General features: G+C 35.3%; 3 protein-coding genes across 3 annotated transcripts; 1 reads left to right on the forward strand and 2 right to left on the reverse strand.

The window, feature by feature from the left end:
* Positions 1-2,063: 2,063 nt before the first annotated feature.
* Positions 2,064-3,151, forward strand: LOC111448632 (putative WUSCHEL-related homeobox 2). The gene is made up of 2 exons (XM_023088320.1): positions 2,064-2,429; positions 2,963-3,151. The coding sequence occupies exons 1-2, from the start codon at positions 2,064-2,066 to the stop codon at positions 3,149-3,151; spliced, it is 555 nt and encodes a 184-aa protein (XP_022944088.1).
* A 1,572-nt stretch (positions 3,152-4,723) lies between these two features.
* Positions 4,724-10,945, reverse strand: LOC111448634 (putative respiratory burst oxidase homolog protein H). The gene is made up of 13 exons (XM_023088321.1): positions 10,655-10,945; positions 10,404-10,569; positions 10,164-10,326; positions 8,763-9,530; positions 7,852-7,947; positions 7,646-7,764; positions 7,456-7,558; positions 6,515-6,588; positions 6,262-6,427; positions 5,904-6,041; positions 5,515-5,640; positions 5,008-5,086; positions 4,724-4,902 (listed from the first exon to the last, which is right to left on the reverse strand). Exons 1-13 carry the CDS (start codon positions 10,848-10,850, stop codon positions 4,799-4,801), a joined length of 2,298 nt encoding a protein of 765 aa, XP_022944089.1. The 5' UTR covers positions 10,851-10,945; the 3' UTR covers positions 4,724-4,798.
* Positions 10,946-11,202: 257 nt separating this feature from the next.
* Positions 11,203-16,451, reverse strand: LOC111448173 (putative respiratory burst oxidase homolog protein H). Its single transcript, XM_023087624.1, has 13 exons — positions 15,916-16,451; positions 15,652-15,817; positions 15,417-15,579; positions 14,524-15,324; positions 13,602-13,697; positions 13,398-13,513; positions 13,196-13,298; positions 12,955-13,043; positions 12,325-12,490; positions 12,137-12,250; positions 11,914-12,045; positions 11,739-11,817; positions 11,203-11,422 (listed from the first exon to the last, which is right to left on the reverse strand). Exons 1-13 carry the CDS (start codon positions 16,262-16,264, stop codon positions 11,310-11,312), a joined length of 2,487 nt encoding a protein of 828 aa, XP_022943392.1. The 5' UTR covers positions 16,265-16,451; the 3' UTR covers positions 11,203-11,309.
* Positions 16,452-21,084: the final 4,633 nt, after the last annotated feature.

Consider the following 21,084-nt stretch of genomic DNA (forward strand, 5'->3'; position numbering starts at 1 on the left):
CGACCCCCCCCCCCACTTCCATTTTGATTAGACCACACGACGTCGTATTGCACTTCTTCACATAATCTTTATTTTTAAAAACCCTACTTTATTTATATATAAAAAATAAAAAAAAACATTTAATCCGCTTTGTCGAGACACACGGGAGGGTAGGTTTTATGGGCCCCACGGAATCATATGAGTGGGCCGGGCCCACACAGTTCGACCAGGATCATTGTCTAGAGTTCAGGATGGCGAAATTACCATTCTACCCAAATGATTTGAATTGCTGTCTTCGTCGTTTTTCGAGAGCCAGGCCGACCGATGTCCTTTATATTAAAAAAAAAAAGATTAAAAATAATTTTTTTTTAATATAATAATAATAAATAAATAAGCATGCGTTGAAATTGTGGGCAGAAGGAGCAGGTTGAATAGGAATTTTAAAGATGGAAAATAATAATAATAATAATAAAAGGGGTGGAAGAAGACAATGTACTCTGCGATGTCGTTTTGCTAAACCTTCTCCTACTGCTTCTTGGTTGACGATCGTCGCGGCGTGGCGACAAACGGACGACTGAGATTATTCGAGAGACAGAGCTGGCTGTCTCCTGGCCCTCCTCGCATTTATGAACGTCGATGCACCGCTTTATCCAATACGCGACGTTTTCCACCGGGGAAAATAATTGAGTTTTTTTTTTTTTTATTTAAAGGAATTTAATTAATTGATGAGGTGGAATATTAGCGTTGATTTGGCAAGGCATCCGAGTTGGCGTGTACTGATTGGCTGAGTGGGGATTAGGTACGGTACAGGTGGAGTGATTGACAGTAGAAGAAGGAGAAGGCCCAAGTCCCAAGTGTCTGGCCGTCTTGTTCATTCCGTTGAGAAAGTGGTAATCATATTACGAGGTGATGATGACATAATCATCTTCTAACTCCCCCCCCTTTTTTTTCCTATTTTCACACTCCTTTTTTTTTTTTAATTATCTTTTACAATTTCTTAATTATTAAAAATGACTTAAAAAAAGTTTAGGAGGTAATAGGTTCGAGACATTTGAGTATCGGGTAGGGCACTGAAATGGAGGCGTAGAGTCAATTCCCTGTCGTGAAAGTGGAACATCCAAACTTACCAAATCTCTCTTGATCGACCCCTTTCCTCTCAAAAAGATTCATCAAATCTCGTCGAGCTGACTTCTATTTCGATTTGCTCTTATAAATGTTGGATGATGAAAGTTCCACATCGGCTAATTTAGGAAATGAATCTGAATTTATAAACAAAGAATATTCTCTCCATTGGCATGAGATTTTTTGGGAAGCCCAAGGAAAGCCATGAGAGCTTATGCTCAAAATGGACAATATCATACCATTGTGGGGAGTCGTGTTCGTCTAATGTGCTCAAAGTGGACAATATCATACCATTGTGGAGAGTCGTGTTTTACCCATTTAACGGACACAAGAAATGTGTATGTGTATCTTTCATTTTGTTTGTGAGTCCACGGAATTAAGACCCATTTGCAATAAAATCTATAGAGACACTTTCCCGTGGTCTATTCCGCTCAACCTTGTATGGTTGACACACGAGGCATGTCTTCACATACTCAGCAATGTCATCTTGCATACCCAGCTAGTAATACCACCTGCTTTTGCAAGCCCTAGTAGTCCACATAGACGATTTTGTATCTAAGCTAGTCGAAACTTACCATAGCGAGTCCTTCTCTTTCAGTTGTAGTAATGGTCCATTTCGATTCCAAGTATTTTGTATAAAGTTATCGTCTCCTCAATAAATTTATTTAAAAAAAAAAAACACATTTATTTATTTTGGGTGACAGTGTACGTTATGGGTGAAATCTAGAGATGAATGCCTCTCCATGGGAAACATAGCATGACACTCCTTCATCACTGCCTTCCCTTTATTTTTCTTCTAAAACTAAGACTTTTTAGCCCTTTTTTTCACTTTTATCATCATCCATCCTCCTTGTCCCTCTCCCTCTTTACCCACTGGATCTTCTCTCTCCACAATTCTTTCTATTTATACTCACCCACACCACACCCACTACCACAAACCCACCAACAAAAATACCTCAAAAATGTCTCCGGCGGCGGCGGCGGCGGCGGCTACCCCATCACGGTGGTGTCCGACCCCCGAGCAAGTGATGATTTTGGAGGAGATTTATAGAAATGGGCTTAAGACTCCCAATGCCACTCAGATTCAGCATATTACTTCCCATCTTTCTTTGTATGGAAAGATTGAAGGCAAGAATGTGTTCTATTGGTTTCAAAACCACAAGGCTAGAGACCGCCAGAAGCTGCGTAGGAAGCTTTATAAGCAGCTTCAGCAACATCATTTCTTCATTAAACGACAGCGTTTTGATGACCACCATTTCTTTCACTGTTTTCTTCAGCACCACCAGCGTTTCCTGCCGCCGCTACTCCCGCTTCCAACTCATTTTCAGGTACGGAGATTTATAAGAATCACGCCGGATTTGGGATGGGGAATTTAATATGTTTTTTTGTTAGACCAACACGACTCTCCACAATAGAGAGAGTACTCCTTGATTATAAATTCATTATCATTCCCTAAATTAGCCGATGTAGTACTTTCATCATCCAACATCTCCCCTCGAACAAAGTACGTCTCCCCTTAATCGAGGCTCGACTCCTTTTCTTTTGGAGTTTTTTGTTCAACATCTGAGGATTTACCAATCTATTGGCCCGACTAAGTTTAGGGCATGGCTCTGATACCATGTTAGACTAACACTACTCTCCACAATGATATGATATTGTCCACTTTGAACATAAACTCTCGTAGTTTTGCTTTGAACTTCCCCAAAAGGCCTCTCATACCAATGGAGAGATTATTCCTTGATTATAAACCTATGGGTATGAGAGATTATTCCTTGACTATAAACCTATGATTATTTCCTAACTTAGTCGACGTGGGACTTTCATCATCCAACGTTTTTAATTACCGGTTTTGTTTATGCAGGGAGAGGGTGGAGAGGGGCGGACGACGGAGGTGGAGGGCGGTGGAGATGATGGGATGGCGGTGGGGGAGGAGGATGCAGAGACGACATGTGGTAATGGGACGCTGAGGACGTTGGAGCTGTTTCCGGTGAGGGCAGGGTGGGTGAAGGAGGAGGAAGGCGGGAGTGGGAACGGTGGCTGGGGGAATTAGTGAAAAATAAATATTTAATTTAAAAGAAAAATAGGAGGGGGGGCGTAGGGTAAGTAGCGAGTAGGGTTGGTGAGGGCCTTAAAATGAATGTCATAAATATTGTAAAAATTTGGAGAAGGAAAATCTGATTTGCCGTTTCGCATTCTGACTCGCCCTTTATTTATTTATTTATTTTGTATTTTTAATGTCCCTTTTAATAACAATAAATCTTACTTAATTTTTATTGCAATTGATTAAATAATAATAATAATATTTTTTTATAAATAAATAAAATATGATACGTCTTATTCTTTGAGAAAAAAAAATTTAAGAAAGTTATTGAGGACTATTGGGAGTAAGTGCCACGTTTTTGCTAATGTAGGGAATGATCATGGGTTGATAAGCGAGGAATAATATCTCCATTAGTACGAGGGCTCTTGGGGAAGCCCAAAGCAAAGCCACGAGAGCTTATGTTCAAAGTGAACAATATCATACCATTATGGAGAGTCGTGATTCCCTAACATAGTATCAGAGTCGTGTCGAACAAAGGGTGTACTTTGTTCGTGGGCTCTAGAGAAAGGAGTCGAGCCTCGATTAAGGGGAGGCTATTCGAGAGCTTCATAAGCCTCAAGGGAGGCTTTATAGTGTACTTTGTTCGAGGGGAGAAGTGTTGAGGATTATTGGGAGTGAGCCCACATTGGCTAATTTAGGGAATGATCATAGACTTATAAGCGAGGAATATGAGGCCTTTTGGGGAAGCCCATAGAAAAGTCACGAGAGCTTATGCTCAAAGTGGACAATATTATACAATTGTGGAGAGTTGTGATTCCTAACTGTATTAAACATTGCTCTCAAAATGCACTTTCTTTATTCTCTGTATTATCTCTTGTTATACATACTTGAAGTTATCCATAGAACCTTTACCAATATTCCTCTTTAGGGTTAGGCCTTAGGGTTGATCGAACAAGGTGTATTTGATGTTTCCCCTCGAACAATCTTTCATCCTTGTTTACTCTCGAGCAATCGTTTTCAACTAGACTGACTCATGTTCACCAAAACACACCCCTTATCTAATTAGTTGTCCATCATGAATCACAATGACTATGTCTTCGAAGCACACAAACACGGCTAAATCTAGAATATGACTCTAATAACGCTCAAGTTATAATGTGGGGTATGTTAGCGGTTCCATGCCCTCGATAAACGCTTTATAATTCGAAAAACACTGTGGGGTGCAGAATAGAAGACAATATTGAAGAGACAGTAACAGCTAAGGGGCTGTCTAGGAAGAAGGGGTTGGAATGGTTTAGAATCTTTCAGGCCTAAGTCAATGCCTTAACAAATATGGGAACCATTCTATTTTCCACAATGCCCCATCAGATTTGACACTCTTCATCATATCTACATCATTTAGTTATATATATATTAAAAATAAATATGACGGTTCGAGTTTAACCAATAAAAAGTTGAAGATTTGAATCACCGATCAATTAAAAATACAATACTCGTTTATGTTATATCATAGTAATCATAATAATATAAGGCTCGAGATCAAGAAATTGCTATAACCAAATATATTTGAGTCGATGGATCGATGTTTATTTATTTTTTTTTTTATTGAAATCGAATTCCATTTTTTATTATTAGCCAACATTTTTTTACCACAAGTTAAAAGTTTTCGTGGTGGAAGTGAAATTTTGTTGAACCATCACTGTAATTTCTGCAGAGATCAGCGAATGGGCGGTGAGGGGATTTTCCACAGTAAAATACACCTGCAAAAAAAAAAAAAAAAAAAAAACAATTAAAATGTGATTAGTTTCATTTATTTGTTAATATATATGTTAACATTAGATTAAGCATTTTAATTAAAATTTCACCTATGTTACAGTCTTTGTGCTTGGTTTTCAAGTCTGTGAAAACCTTTTTCCAGTCCGGTCTTCCATAGCGAGCCCTTATCTGTGACAACTCCAAGAAACTTATTATAAAAAAAGTTTAAAAATTAAAAAAAAAAAAAAAAAAAATCTTAAAATAAGTTATTTTGTTTTCAAAATTAATTTTAAAAATTAGAATATGTTAATAGCATTTATTTTAATTTTTACTATACCTACTTTTTAATAAATATTAAAAATAATATTTTCATAGAATTAAAATTATTATAATAAAAATAATTGGATGAAAATTCTGCAGAAGTGATCATATATTTATAGGCTAAGAATACTCTCTCCATTAGAACAAGGTGTTTATGGGAAAGTCCAAAACATAGCTATAAAAGCTTATGCAATAATATTATATGATTGTGGAGAGTCCGTTCACCTGACAAAAATGACTATTTAAAATTTATTGAAATTAAAATGAAATAAAATTAGTTTGGAGTTGAAAATTACCCGACTTCCAGAAATGATATCCTTTTCGGTCTGTATATTTTGGAGAATGGTAATGAACACGGACCGTGGGTCTCCTTCCTTTTGCATGCAACTTAAATGGTTGTTCATTTCTATTACTTTCTCTTTCTGAAATGGTTTAATTTTAAATGGGTCAGTTAAAATTGCTTTATTTCACCTCACTAAAATATATAGAATATGAAATTTAAGTTTTTTTTAAAATAAATATTTACGGAACAAAATCATTTTTTTTTAATGATCTTAGATTATGATTAAATTTATCTTTTATTAATTAAAAAAAAAACACTTTTGATTTTAAAAAGCCTTTTTTATTAATTTTGAAAAAAAAAATTTTGGTAAGTTATTCCTAACACTGTTAGTCACCGACTTACTCCATTATCGTATTCTGCCACATCATTCATGATCCCTTTAAACCATTCAAATGATTCTTGTGTCTTTGTTACCCAGTAGAAATATGCTCTCTTCGGGACCTTTGGGGTCTTGTTCGAGCACGACGAGTTCTTTTCGGTCTGCAAGATGAGTTTAGAATGTGTGTAAGGAACTACAATTCTCCACAATTGTATGATATTTTCCACTTTGAGCCTAAGCTCTCGTGGCTTTATTTTTTTATTTTCCAAAATGTTTCATACTAATGGAGTTGTATTTCTTACTTACAAACCCATGATCGATCCCTTATTTAGCTAATGTGAGATTCCTCTTCCAACAATTTTGAACGACGTGAACACTTACATTTTGTGGGGCATTCGTTTTGACGTGGTTTAGTAGATCTTTCAAAATGCTGATCATGGGAGTAGCTCCAATTCCAAGGCCTATGAGCAAGAGAATGTCATAATTCTTGTAATTTTGTGCTGGGGCTCCGTATGGTCCCTTGATCAAAATATGAGGATATTTATCACTGCAAATATAGAACACCAATCAGTCTTATTAACAACCATTTGTGGCTTGCATTTCTGCCTCAGAACAACACATAGTTTTCACTCACCTTGATCTCAAGTCGTTTGTTCTTTCTTGTCTAACTATTCCACCTCTTTTCATTTCATCTTCAGCGCTACATGCCTGCATAATTTCCTCTGATTTTAGTGGACACTTTTACAAGAAGACTCTTTAATGTTTTTTTTTTCTTTTCAGATCTCGCATGGGACAATACTATAATAGCTCAAGTTCACAGCTAGTAGATATTGTTCTTTTTAGACTTTCCATTTCGGATTTCTCCTCAAAGTTTTAAAACACGTTTGTTAGAGACGCCAACGTTACGGAAGTTCTTGAATCGTGTGAAACAAGAGTCGTACCAAAGGCATCCTATGATTTAATAATCAAAAATGGAAAATTGACCTAAGGGGCGGACACCTTTTTTTGTTATCTAAAGGCGAAGACTCTGAAGTGACTTGAACCCCAAAACTAGGTTGGGTGCAGGGGGGTCGATTTTTCTTTTCTTACTCAGAGTGCTTCATCTCATGTTCTTGCAACTGAACATACTGAAGTTTCCACACCCTTATAAGGAATAATTCGTTCCCCTCTCCAACCGACGTGGGATCTCACAATCTACCCCCTTGGGAGGCCAGCATCCTCGCTGGCACATCGCCTTATGCCTGACTCTGATATCATTTGTAACAGGCGAAGCCCACCGCTAGTAGATATTGTCCACTTTGGCCCGGTACATATCGTCGTCAGCCTCAAGGTTTTAAAACGCGTCTATTAGGGAGAGGTTACTCTCCAACCGATGTGAGGTCTCAACCAAACCATCCTAAATGTATCCAATCTCCAAAACATTGCTAGAGAGAATTAACATAAGAATACATATTGCCTCTAAGAAACTTATAGAAGAACTAGTGTTAACCTGTCAATCTATACATAGCTCAACTGGGTAAGACATTATATTCTTTTAACATGTTATATCCGAGTTTGGAGTATTGTCGAGTGTACCTTTCCAAATCTGTTCATGAGCTCGGATGTCCAATCTCCTTGATTAAGTATATGGAGACTTAAATAGTCATCTCCTGGTGCAGAAGTGATAGAGAATGGATGCCTGTATGTATCCAGTGATAAAAACATCCCAATTAGTCAACTCATTATTCTCATAGATAAGTAGTTCTTAAAATATGAGAGATATCACCATTGAAATTTTGATATATCCTTGCACTTGACAAACAGATACATCCCACTTTCATACTTGAATCCTTCTGGTTTTGTCAAGTATAGTGCTACCAGAGCATTTCTGTTATACACTACTGCCTGTAAAGTCCAAGAAAAACACCAAAAAAGTAAGTCTTGTCTGGTTCCAATGAACCTAAGAGAGAATTTCTTATATTTCATCTGTACCTTTTTTACTTTGACTTCATGTTTTTGTTCGTTGAAGCTTATATTAAGTCTCTCCATTGCGTATAGAACTAATGGGAATGCAACGTACACCCATGTCTGCATATGAAGAGAGATCATAAAGTTTAGGGACTTTTTTAGATATATTTTAACGTTGAGAGACCTACTAAACATGTAACGGCCCAAGCCCACCACTAGCAGATATTGTCCGCTTTGGGCTTTCCCTTCCAGGCTTTTCCTCAAGATTTTAAAACAGGTTTGCTAGGGAGAGGTTTTCATACCTTTATAAGGAAGGATTCGTTCTCCTCTCCTGATGTGAAATCTCACAATCCACCCCCCTTGGAGGCCCAACATCTTCGCTGGCACACTGTTCGGTGCCTGGCTCTTATACCATTTGTAATGGCTCAAGCCCGCCGCTAGTAGATATTATCCTCTTGGGGCTTTCTCTTCCGGGCTTCCCCTCAAGATTTTAAAACATGTCTGCTAGGGAGAGGTTTCCACACCCTTATAGAGAATGGTTCGTTCTTCTCCCTAACCAACGTGGGATCTCACAATCCACCCTCCTTGGGAGCCCAGCGTCCTCGTTGGCACATGGTTCGGTGTCTGACTCTAATATCATTTGTAACGGCCCAAGCCCACCGCTAGCAGATATTGTCCTCTTTGAGCTTTCCCTTCCGAGCTTTCCCTTCCGAGCTTCCCCTCAAGGTTTTAAAACGCATCTACTAGGGAGAGGTTTCCACACCCATATAAAGAATGATTTGTTCTCCTCCCCAACTGATGTGGAATCTCACAAAACACAAACTTAAACGAGCCATTTCATGATTCTAACAGATCCAACACATCCATTCTAAACTTGATATTAACAATATGAACAAAAACAGTAGCTTTAGATTAAGACCAATACGACTACATACCGTTCGATTCAACCAATCCCAAGCTAGGGATTGGAAGTAGCCATGAAGAATCAGCAAGACATAGACCAGAAAAAGCAAATGATGTGCATACCAGAAGGCATTGAAACCTATCAAATGATGAAAGGATTCCTGTAACTTCTTCTCACTCTTTCTAAGTGAAGGAATTGCCAGAGTGAAGCTGTAGGCCATTATAACGACCATGAGGATTCCAGTAACACCAGGAACGCTTAAAAGCAAATCACAGTAACCTGCCTGCTTGGACTCAAAACTTGGGCCAAGAATTTCCTTGAGTTTGTCGCTTAGACATGTGGACAATATTGGAAACCCACATCCCAAATGCATAATCATATGAACAAAAGTGGCCAATGAAATGGCTACACCAACCACCACGTGAAAGGAAATATGATCATCAAAAGGGAATATGGAGCTGAGAAATGTGGATCTAAGTGTGGTTAATGTGCCTCTGCAAACAAGAAACAGAATCAGACCCATATTGAATTTCAGAATCTCGGCTGATCCCTTAGCAGAACCAATGCAATAACCCATCAGTTTAAACGTTTCCTTCTCCTTGTATTCCATGAATTTCCAAAGAAACAGACCCAAATTTATGGCTAACCACAGTATTAAAACCCAGATTCTTTTCCTGTTATCGTTGATTATTTCTTTTGTTTCTCTCACAAAATTGCTGGTTGAAACATCCTGATTCTGCAACATTTTGGTTTCTTCAGGATTCCACAGTTCTCGGATTACAAGTTTCAAATGTTCAATCTGTTGAAGACATCAATTATTTCAGATGAATTTCAAGTGAGTTTATACCTATTATATATTTAATCTTGAAATTTGAATTTACATTAAGCAAAACTATATATTATATTTTTTACTTAATAAGATTTATTATGATATTTTATTTTTTTAATTAAAATTATATGAAAAAGGGAAGTTATCATAAAAAAAGTTTCATTGAAATGAATAGTTTTTTAAAAAAGAGGGAAATTTCCCAATAACGAATTTTGAAACGATAGAGATTGAAATAGGTAGAGTGTAACAGTTTAAGTCCACCACTAAGAGATATTGTCTTCATGATTTTTTTTTTTTTGGGACTTTCCCTCCAGATTTTTAAAAGCTAGGGAGAAGTTTTACACCCTTATAAAAAAAATGTTTTGTTCTCCTCTCCAATTGATGTGGGATCTTACGATCCACCTTCCTTTGGGGTCCATCAATCCACCTCCTTTGGGGCCAGCGTCCTTACTGGCACACCGCCTAGTGTCCACTCCCCTTCAGAGTTCAGCCTCAGGTGTTACATAGAGAGACAAAATAGTTTATAAATCATGTTCAAACTATATCACTAATTTATCTTAAAAAAATTGAAGGCATTCTTGTTTTACTTGGTTATTTTAGTACCTCAATAAACCCATTGCCGTCTGGATCAAGCTCTTTTACGATCATAGATGCGTAGGATTCAATTTGTTTCTCAATACTTGTCAACTTGTTTGCAGAAGCAGTCCACTTTAGTACAGTCTCCACCTCTTTCTTTGAGATCTTATTATCATCATTCTTGTCACACCTAACAACAAATTTCAAATCCATAAGCGGATGAATTAGGAACCAATTTAATGCTTCAAGTATGGGAGAGAAGCTTACAAATCGAAGAAGATCTCAAGCCTGGTATCCAGATCATCCTTATCCAATTCTTCCCAAAACACCTTCAATTGTTGCAGAGTAATCCCTTTCTCAGGCTCTACATTGTTTCTCCTAGACAATACATCAAACAGTTCGTGTGCAAAGTATGTGGAGTCCTCATTCAGGCCTGAAACAGAATCAACAAACACAAATTTCACAATATTTGTAAGCAAAATAGAGATTAAATCATAGAGAAATAGAGAAAGTTTCACCAATGCAGGCTCCGAATTTGTCCCTGGAAAGTTTTCCGTCGCCCACTTGCTGGCGAAATTTATCCTCAACTTTCTTCCATGAGTTCTCGGCGGAACCATTCAGAAAGCTCAACAAGTGAAGGTGTTTATGCTCTTTTTTATTCCCAGCAACCGGCGGAGAAGGCTCGCCGGGTTCTGCTGGATTCTCTTTCGCCATTCTTTCTCAACTCTCAGTTTCAGAGTGTTGAAGAATGGTGATGAACTGAAGAGTCAAGTGTCAGCTTAAATCATAAACAGCTTTATACCAAACTTGGATTGTTCTCTAGGAATATTAATTACTTGCGTGGTTCCTGTTCGAGAATTATGGAATAAGAAGGCTGGAAAATTTTACATCATGAACAAGCTTAGAACAGAACAATATATTGATTTGGCTGGTGCATCAGATCTTTTAGCTGTATGGGTAGCAAGCAAAGCTACATTCCTTTTCTAATAGATCCTTAATTTTTAGTAATCAAAGCTTAGTTCGAATCTAAACAATGTTTATGGGCTCAATTTATAAAAATAAAAAATATAATAAGTAAAAGGATAATTATTAAGACAAGAAATTTCAAAATCACTTAAGATGATGGCTTCAATTTTACAACTTCTTTTTGAAGTGTTTGGTGGGGAAAGGTTGCTAAAAATTCTCCTTGTGGAAACGAAACCTTGTTGATCTTGAGCTGTCGCTGAAATTTTGGCAGTGACCCCGCAATTCCTTAACGAGAGTGTATGGTCCACAGTAAAATACACCTGAAACCGACGAGAGCGTGTTAGATCACCCCACCCAACCCAACTCAAAAGTGGAGTTCCACCACAGAACCCGTCAACTCGTAGCTCAATTCACCTAAAAGCAAAATGACTTTAAAAGAGTTCGAATACAGACCCATTAAGTGAAAATGATTTCAAGGACTTCGACCACAGAACCCGTCAAATCATAGCTCAATCCACCGAAAAGCTAAATAACTTTAAAGAGTTCGAATGCTAAGGACCCATTAAATTACCTCTCAATCCAAAAGCTTAAATTAGCTTAACCCATTTTGTTTAGATTAGAGGCTCGATTTCTCACCTATTTGAGAGCCTTTGTGTCTAGATGCCAACTCTTCGAAAACTTTCTCCCAGTTCGGTCTCGCAAAATGAGTCCTTATCTGTGGTACAGTTGTGTTAAAATAATATACAAGCCTATGAGGATTGAAAGAGAATTTGGAGGAAAATTTTGTTGTGTAAATTGTGTTCATGATTACCCGGCTACCAGAGACAACGTCCACTTCTTCCCCTCTAGATTTCTGAATTTGTTGAAGCATGGTGATGAGCACGGATCGGGCGTCTCCTTCCTCGTGCATACAACTTAAGTGGTTGTGCATTTCTATTATTTTCTGCAATGATTCAAATGAAGAAAGTTGATTACTTGCAGGTAGAATGGATATAGAATTAAGCGATTTTCTTGTTTAAGCACGGTCGACGTACGTCGTGATCGTACTCGGCAACGTCATCCATGACTCCTTTAAACCAATCAAATGATGCCTGTTCCTTTGTCACCCAATAGAAATATGCTCTTTTTGGGACCTTTGGGGCATCGTTCTGCAATTATGCTTGGATTAGTTCCCAGACTTTCACAAAAATGTCAACAGTTTGGTTTGGTTTGCTTTACTTACAGTGTGGGAGTCACTTTGTTTGATGTGGTTTAGTAAATCTTTCAAAATGCTGATCATTGGAGTAGCCCCAATCCCAAGGCCTATGAGCAAGAGAATGTCATACTTCTCGTAGCTCTGTGCAGGGGCTCCATATGGTCCTTTGATGAATATCTGGGGATATTTCTTACTGCAAATGCAATACCAGCCTAATTAACCATTTTTGGATTGAAAATATGTCACAAATTGTCCAAGCCTCCCGCCTCCCGTTAACAGATATTGTTCGCTTTAGTCCGTTACGTATCGCCCTCAGCCTCACGGTTTTAAAACACGTATGCTAGGGAGAGGTTTCCACACCCTTGAATGCTTTGTTCCCCTCTCTAACTAATGTGAGATCTCTTAATCCACCCCCTTAGGGACCCAGCATCCTCGATGGCACACCGCTTAGTGTCTAGCTCTAATACCATTTGTAACAGCCCAAGCCCACTACTAGAAGACATTGTCCGTTTTGGCCTGTTATGTATCGCCGTCAGACGAGTTTTAAAATTGTGAGGCTGACGGTGATACGTAAAGGACCAAAGCGGACAATATCTGCTAGCAGTAGACTTGGCCTGTTACACAAACTAACTCGGAACGACCCAATTTTTCACTCACCTTGATTCCGAAGGAACGTAATCCGAATACGTTTTGGTTTCCAGTCTAGCAATTCCCCCCTTCCTCTTTTTAGTTTCAGGTTCACAGACCTGCATTTCCTCTGTGTTTAGTATGTAGAAATGGAGGGAAAAACAGTAAAATGTGATGAACTTTATACCAGGTTGGAATGCAATTTAACACTATCAGAAAACACAAATAAATAAAGGGCACAAGAGCTTGACAGATGAAACAAGTTTATTACCTCTTTAAATTTGTTTCTGAGCGCTTCTGTCCAATCTCCTAATGCACGTATATGGACACTTAAATAGTCATCGCTGGGTGCAGAAGTGATAGAGAATGGATGCCTGTCCAGTGAAAAACATCCCAATTCAAGTGATCATACTTCAAATTATCCTAAAATATAATCCACTTCTATATAGAAATAGATCGATATGAGCTATTACCATTCAAAATTTGATATATCCGGGCACTTAATAAACAGATACGTTCCACTTTTGTACACAAATCCTGGAGGTTTCGTCAAGTACAGAGCTAGAACGTTTCCATTATATACTACTCCCTGAAAAATCCGAGAAAACCAGAAGAAATTGTTTAGTTTGCACGGCCAAACCTCCAAGAAAAGATAAATGGCTTGCAGATCTTAGTACCTTTATCACATTGACTTGATGGTAAAATTCGTAGAACTTTATAACAAGTCTCTCAATCACATATATAAGTACTGGAACTGCAATGTACATCCATGTCTGAAAATGGAGAGGTGACAGACATTGAGATCGTTGTTGTAATTCACTGGTTTGTTCAGTTTGAACTATAGTTTTGCTCATTTAACTGTTATCCAACAATTTTGCTCATTCACTGATTATCCTTCCTCTGACATTGTTGACCGCTCAAGCTCACCCCTAGCAGATATTATCTGCTTTGACCCACTACGTATCACCTTCAGTCTTAGGATTCGTTTTAGGAAAAGGTTTCCACACCCTTATAAGGAATGTTTCGTTCCTCTTTCCAACCAACGTGGGATCTCACAATCCACCCCTTTGGGAGCCCAGCGTCCTCACTGGTACACCGCCCAGTATCTGACTCTAATACCATTTGTAATAGCTCAAACCAACCGCTAATAAATATTGTCCACTTTGGCCCGTTACGTATTGCCGTCAGCCTCACGATTTTAAAACGCGTTTGCTAGAGAGAGGTTTCCACACCCTCATAAAGAATATTTCGTTCACCTCTCCAACCGATATGGGATCTCATAATCCACTCCCCTTGGAGGCCAACGTCCTCGCTGTCACATTGATCGGTGTCTGACTCTGATACCATTTTTAACAACTCAAGCTCACCGTTAGCAAATATTGTCTGCTTTGACCTTTACATATCGCCGTCCGCCTCAAGGTTTTAAAAAACGTCTATTAGGGAGAGATTTCTACACCCTTATAAGGAATGTTTTGTTCTCCTCTCCAAATGTGAGATCTCACCTTGTTAATGTGAATATGAATGAAGATCTCACCTTGTTAATGTGAATATGAATGAAGATATTAACATTTAATAGCAATACGACGACAATAGACGTACCGTCCTCTTGTACCAGTCCTGAGCCAGGAATATGAAGTAGCCATGAAGAATCAGTAGGGCATAGCACAGAACAAGCAAATGATGTGCATACCAGAAGGCATTAAAGCCTGCCAAATGTTGAAGCAGCGGAGGTAACTTGTCTTTACGCTTCCTGAATAAAGGAGTTGCCAATGTGAAGCAAAAGGACATTATAATGATCATGAGGATTCCAGTAACACCAGGAACACTTGCAACCAAGTCAGGGTAACTTGGCTGCTTGAAGTCAAAATTTGGCCCAAGAATTGCCATGAACTTGTTGTTTGAGCATGAAGTCAATCTGGGAAAATCACATGTCAAATGCATTGTGGCATGAAGAAAAGTGCCCACCGAAATGGCTACAGCAACCAGCATGTGGAAATTGATATTATCATCAAAAGGGAATATGGAGCTGAGAAAGGTGGATCTAAGTTTGGTTAATGTGCCTCTACAAACAAGAAACAGAATGAGAGCCATATTGAATTTGAGAGTCTCAGCTGCTCCCTTTGCAACACAAACACAATAACCCATCACTTTAAACGCCCCCTTCTCTCTGTACTCCATGAATTTCCAAACAAATAGTCCCAAATTTATTGCTACCCACAGTGTCAAAACCCAGATTCTTTTCCAGTTCGTCATAATAACTTCTTCTGTTTCCTTCAGAAATGCTGGAGTATTGCAGATTCCTAGAATCGGGGACGCCGGAAGTTTAGAATATTGTTTCTGCAATCGTTTTTCTTCTTCAGAGCTCCACATTCCTCGCACTAGAATTTCCATATGCTCAATCTGTTTAAACCCATATCAGTCTTTTAGCTAGAGTTTTAAGCGAAAAGGCATTTGATCTTCCTGTTCTTCCTAGTTTATTTTTGAACAAGTACCTCAATAAACCCATTGCGGTCTGGATCAAGCTCCTCCATGATCAGAGATACGAACGTTTCAGATTCTTTCTCAAGATTGTTCAATTTGTTTGCAGAAGCGCTCCATTCCAATACCGTCTTCACCTCTTCCCTTGAGATCTTCCCGTCGCCATTTTTGTCACACCTGAAAACACTCAAGTTCTTCAGAATCTACATTTCAAGATCAGAAGGAAAAACATATAAGAGAGTTTTATACAAATCAAAGAATATCCGTAGCCGAGAATCTAGGTCTTCTTTTGTCAAATCATCCCAAAACGCTCTCAATTCTTGCAGCGTAATCCCTTTCGCTGCCATTATCTCTCGTCTCCTTGCCAATACATCATACAGTTCCCCAGCAAAATCCGTCGTGTCTTTTTTCATCCCTAAATAAGAACAGCAACCGATGATCCAAATATTCATTTAGCTAGAAAAAAAAACAAGTAAAACGAGATTAATCACACAGAGAGGACGAGAAATTCACCAATGCAGGCTCCAAATTTGTCTCTAGAAAGTTTTCCATCAGGCGCTAGTTGACGAAAACGCTTCTCTATTGCTTTCCATGCTTCCTCTTCTTTTCCGGCTATGGAACCTTCCAGAAACCTCAACATGTTAAACCCCTTCCGTCGTCTTCTCATTCCGACGAACGACTGAGAAGTCTCGACGGCAGTCTTCTTCATGTCGCCATTGCAGTTGCTCTGCTTCCAGTCCGATTGGTTTAAATCTCTTAGTTCAGAGGTTTTCTCGTCGGCCACCATGTGATCGATTTCAATGCTCTCCAGTAGACATTCTGCTGGATTTTCTTTCACCTTCTTTTCATCTGAGAACTCCATCAGCTTTTCACTTCAAACTCACCAAGAAAAAAAATCGAGAAATGAGTTGCAGAGTTCGGATTTGAAGCTCTATTGTGTGGTTATGGTGATTTGAAGTATGAACAGAGTGTTCGAAGGAAGGTGGGGAAGATGATGGCCAGCCTGAAAGTGGTGGTTGACTAAGAGTAACTAAGACTCGACTGCCCGGTGCGAGATTTTGAGAATTATAAGTCCAAATAAATAATAAATTAAATTTTTTTATTATATTTTAAAAATAAACATCATCAAACCATCAAAATGGTGCCAATGCCCAATAACCAAATTCCTATATCATTCACTAAAAAAGACGTCATTTTAGTGATCTTCCACGTCACTAATGTATATCTCGACCCATACGTATTAAACTAAAAATATAATAGCTCAATACTATATGGTAGCGGTGAACTTTAACGGTTACAAATGGTATCAAACCCAGACACAGAGCGGTGTGCCAACAAAGACACTAGACTCCTGCTTCTCTCTAGCAGACACGTTTTAAAACCGTGAAACTGACACCAAAGCAGACAATATTTGCCAGTAGTAAACTTGGACTATTATAAAAAAAAAACGTCCTTATGTTATATTTGAGTAAATTTAGGCATCGCTAAAACATATATGGAAATTCCGTCCGTATTTTGTTGAATTATATACTTTAAAGTTCGAGAGTTATTAAGCTAATGTTATAAAGTTTAATAATCAACCTAACAAAGTACATGGAACTTATAAAGCGTTCATACCATAATATAGTTTTTTTAACACGTACTTTTTCATTTATTACCTAATTATTTTGTATTTATTTATTTATATTCTTGTTTGATAGCTAAAATACAATCCAATAAGTTTAGGATTTTTTAATAAACGATATTTATATTTTAAAAAAAGTAATTTATATAAGTCTGTAATAATTAAAACTATAAAGTCAATATCTAATCTAACCAATTATTTTAACATCTACTTTCGTGAATTAATTTTTTAAACTTAAAAAAATATATTTGTTTAATAAAATAACTATATAAGTTATCGAACGGCTAAAAAAAATTCCACTTCTAATAAAAAATAAAAAACGACTTGCTCAGTCAAAACGCTATTTATGTAAGATTATATTACAAATTTATATTCTAAAATTTAAATTTATGTTTAAAGTTCTCTAAACTAACAAAATAACGGTAAAATATTAAAATTTTTATTAGATATAAAATTAATTGATTATTTAATAAATTATAAATTCTAAAATTTATGCTTAATTTATCTATAAAAAAATAATAAAATCTATGAAAAAAAAGAGAGTTATAAATTCAATAATCTATTAAATACACGAACAATTCAAATATTTATTAGATTAATTAATTATTGCACGTTTTAATTAATTATTCCATATAGTTAAAACCGTTCATCTATTAATAAATGAATAAACAGTATAAAATTGAAATAAAAGATGTTATTTTCTGGGAAAAAAATTACTTAATAGACGTTTTTTTAATTAATCTGAAAGTTTAAACAAAAATATTTGTATGGATAAAAGTATTTATAATCTGTGATATAAATAAATATTTATATATATATATACATATATTATACTTTTAAAATAAAAATAAATATTTATTATTCAACGCAGAAGAGAATTCCATTATTTATTTATTTATTTATTTATTTATTGAGGTTTTGGATCGCACGTCTTGCGGATATGAATTACGAATTAAAAATAACGCTACCAACTTTGGAAGCTAGGCGGATATTTAGGTCTCATACACAGATTTTCTAAAATTAAATAATAAAACCACAAAATATTTCGTTCTATTAAAAAAAATCATTTAATTTCTTTAATTTTAAAATATTTCGATTTAAATTTTGAAGCCTTCGTGATGATTCAACGACAAAACCTCTTTGTTTAATATTTATAATATTTGCGTATTGATGTGACAATCTTTGATAAAGTTTGCTGAACATGTTCTTTGTTATTGTAAGATCCATGATTAAATTATAAATTTAATTTATATAATTTAAATAAACTTGTAATTTAGTTTATATAACTTTAATCTTAATTTTTAAATTTTATAAATAATAAAAAACAACTATATCCGTTAATTCTATTTTTTATTCCATGTTGGCGGAGTTTTAACTTCATTCAAATTATAGGGATAAAATTATAATTTAACGGTTTTACTAGTCGAATATATATCTAATCAATTATTTAAAGACTATACACCAATTTATTAATAAATAAAGATAATTTTTATTTTATTTTATATTATAAACTTAAAATATGTATTATATAACTTTATTAAATAATAATTATATAATTTTTTAATAACGTAGGTTCATAAATTAATTAATATAAATTTTTATTCAACTTCAGTAGTTAACCTAATTTTTAAAAAAATTATATTATCGATGAATTAAGCTTTTTTTATTTTTTTATTTCAATTTTATTTATTTATTTTTAATAAACCAATTTTTAAATTGTAAAAAACTATTGGGTTATATTTAATAAATTAAACTGAAACGTACTAGTAGGAAAAAAAATAAAAATTTTAATTTTACTTTAAATTACGATAATGAATAATTAAAATATTCTCTCAAAATTACATCCATAAGGTCTCGTATGAACTTACTACCACAGTAAGAAAATTAATTATAATTATTTTTGCTTTTCCAATAATTTAATTGAAAATAATAATTCAAACTTATCCTCAATCGTTGAAGCTCTGGTGTTTATCCAATACTTTTAATTTTTTTTTTTCTATTTAGTGGGAGAATGATAAACCCATAGAATTATTTTAAAATAAATTGGTGATTACCCACCCAACTTTAATTATTAAAATAAATTAAAATAAAATTAGGAAGTAATTGGTTTGGCACGGTCAGGGGTGAGCTGTGGAGCACGTTCTATTCTGAATTTTTTAGATTTATCTGAAATAAATATTTTTATGTTTATTTATTTAGGGAATATAAAGACGTGTTAGTTTATATTTGTACCAAATTTAGAGTGAATACTTTGAGCCTTATTCAATTTATAAATATATATATATATATATAATAAATATTTAGCCATCGTGGATTTAATTGGCTATATTGTCAATTGGGTAGGTGAAAATAATCATAATTAAATTAAATTAATTTTAATCTACAGTGACTTCTTACCTAAAAACATAAAAATAACATGATTTTCAAAGTTGGGCCCATTTGGTTCATGGAAATAAGAGGTGACGGTGGGAAATTATTTGCAATCATCTTGTTTGATGTTAATAATTTATTTCTTTTTTTCTATGGTTGTAATGAATTTTTTTTTTTTTTTTATCTCTTATTCTTGTCTCGTCATTTATTTTTTTTTTCCATTTTTTAATCTGTCTTTATCTTATAAAACACGTAAAAATATTATTAATTTTTGACCGTTTGGACGCAGTTAGAAATTCATTTTATTAGCAAAAATCAATCCGGTGGAGAAAAACTTTTAAATTTTGTACCCACCACTACTGATATGAACAAAGAGAAATCAATCATACATTATACTTCAATGAATATGTGAAAAAAATATTGATAAAACTATCCAAATATATTTCAATTCATGCCACATTGAACAAGAATGAAGTTTCATGTTATAAATTTTGGGTGCATTACAATTTAGAATTATTATATTTCATTAATATATTTTAAAACTTTTTATTAGGCTACCAGGTTAATTATTGTTATTAAGTATGAATATTACCACACTTGAAATGTTTGAAATGACTTTAATAGTTTCATTTTGAGGTTGTATAAAGCCATGTATGTTGTATTTGTAAGGAGAGTTAAAAAATATAGTAAAATAAGCCTTTGTGCTTTCTTTAGTCAATGGCTAAGTTTATTTACAATTCTACGTAATTTAGGTTACATGTAGAATTATTCAAACACGACATGATCAATTTTGCTTGTAGAGTGATTCGAATCTCAAACAAGTGTTCTTGCGTTGAGATATTTGATCAACAAAAATCATTCAAGCTAAATATGATCGATCTTGCTTGTGGAGCGATTCGAATCACAAACAATGTTCTTGCCTTGAGATATTCGATCAACAAGGTAATCCAAATCTTACTCCATTTGTAGTGATTCTTATTTTATCAGCTACTGACTAAAAAAAATATTAAATTAGGGGTTACATATAAAATTTATATTTAATTTTGATTAAAGTATTAAAATTTTAAAATATAAAAACTAAATTGTTACCCTTTTTTTAAAATTGCTTACAAACCAAATGTCTTGGTCCAATCGGCTCTAGGGCCATTTCGAACCTTACGGAGCCCAGTTGGAAAGTTGGGCTTTTGAAAGCCCACTAACAATTATTGAACTTACGAGCCAATTGGCCCATTGGGCTTTTAGCCCATTACGTTTTACCCAACTAGGTGAAGACCATTCTCCCGTTTGGGTGCGGCTTTCGGAAGCCCCAGACTCTCTCCTTAAAAATTACGAAAATTATTTTAATTTCATTTTAAATATTATTTTAGATCATTCACTTTCTATAAAATTTAATTTAGTTCTCGTTAAATTAAAATTTTAACCTTTAAACTATTTATTTGGTTCGTAAATTTTAATTTTTAATTTAATTTTTAAGAGGTTAGTGAAATATTGTTTTTTAAAAAATAAATTGATAATTAATTGAATTTTAATTAATATATTTTAGAGATGGGGGAGAGTCCGAAAGGTGGCCTGCCCGCCCGTTCCCGAGTTGACTCACTGGTCTGGTCTGGGTCGTCTCGTCTCTGGCTGAGCACTATGCTTTTTTTTTTTTTTTTTTTTTTTTTTTTTTTTTTTTTTTTTTTTTTTTT

This window comes from Cucurbita moschata, unplaced genomic scaffold, assembly GCF_002738365.1.
Source record: "Cucurbita moschata cultivar Rifu unplaced genomic scaffold, Cmos_1.0 Cmo_Scf00010, whole genome shotgun sequence".
In the NCBI taxonomy this organism is placed as follows: domain Eukaryota; kingdom Viridiplantae; phylum Streptophyta; class Magnoliopsida; order Cucurbitales; family Cucurbitaceae; genus Cucurbita; species Cucurbita moschata.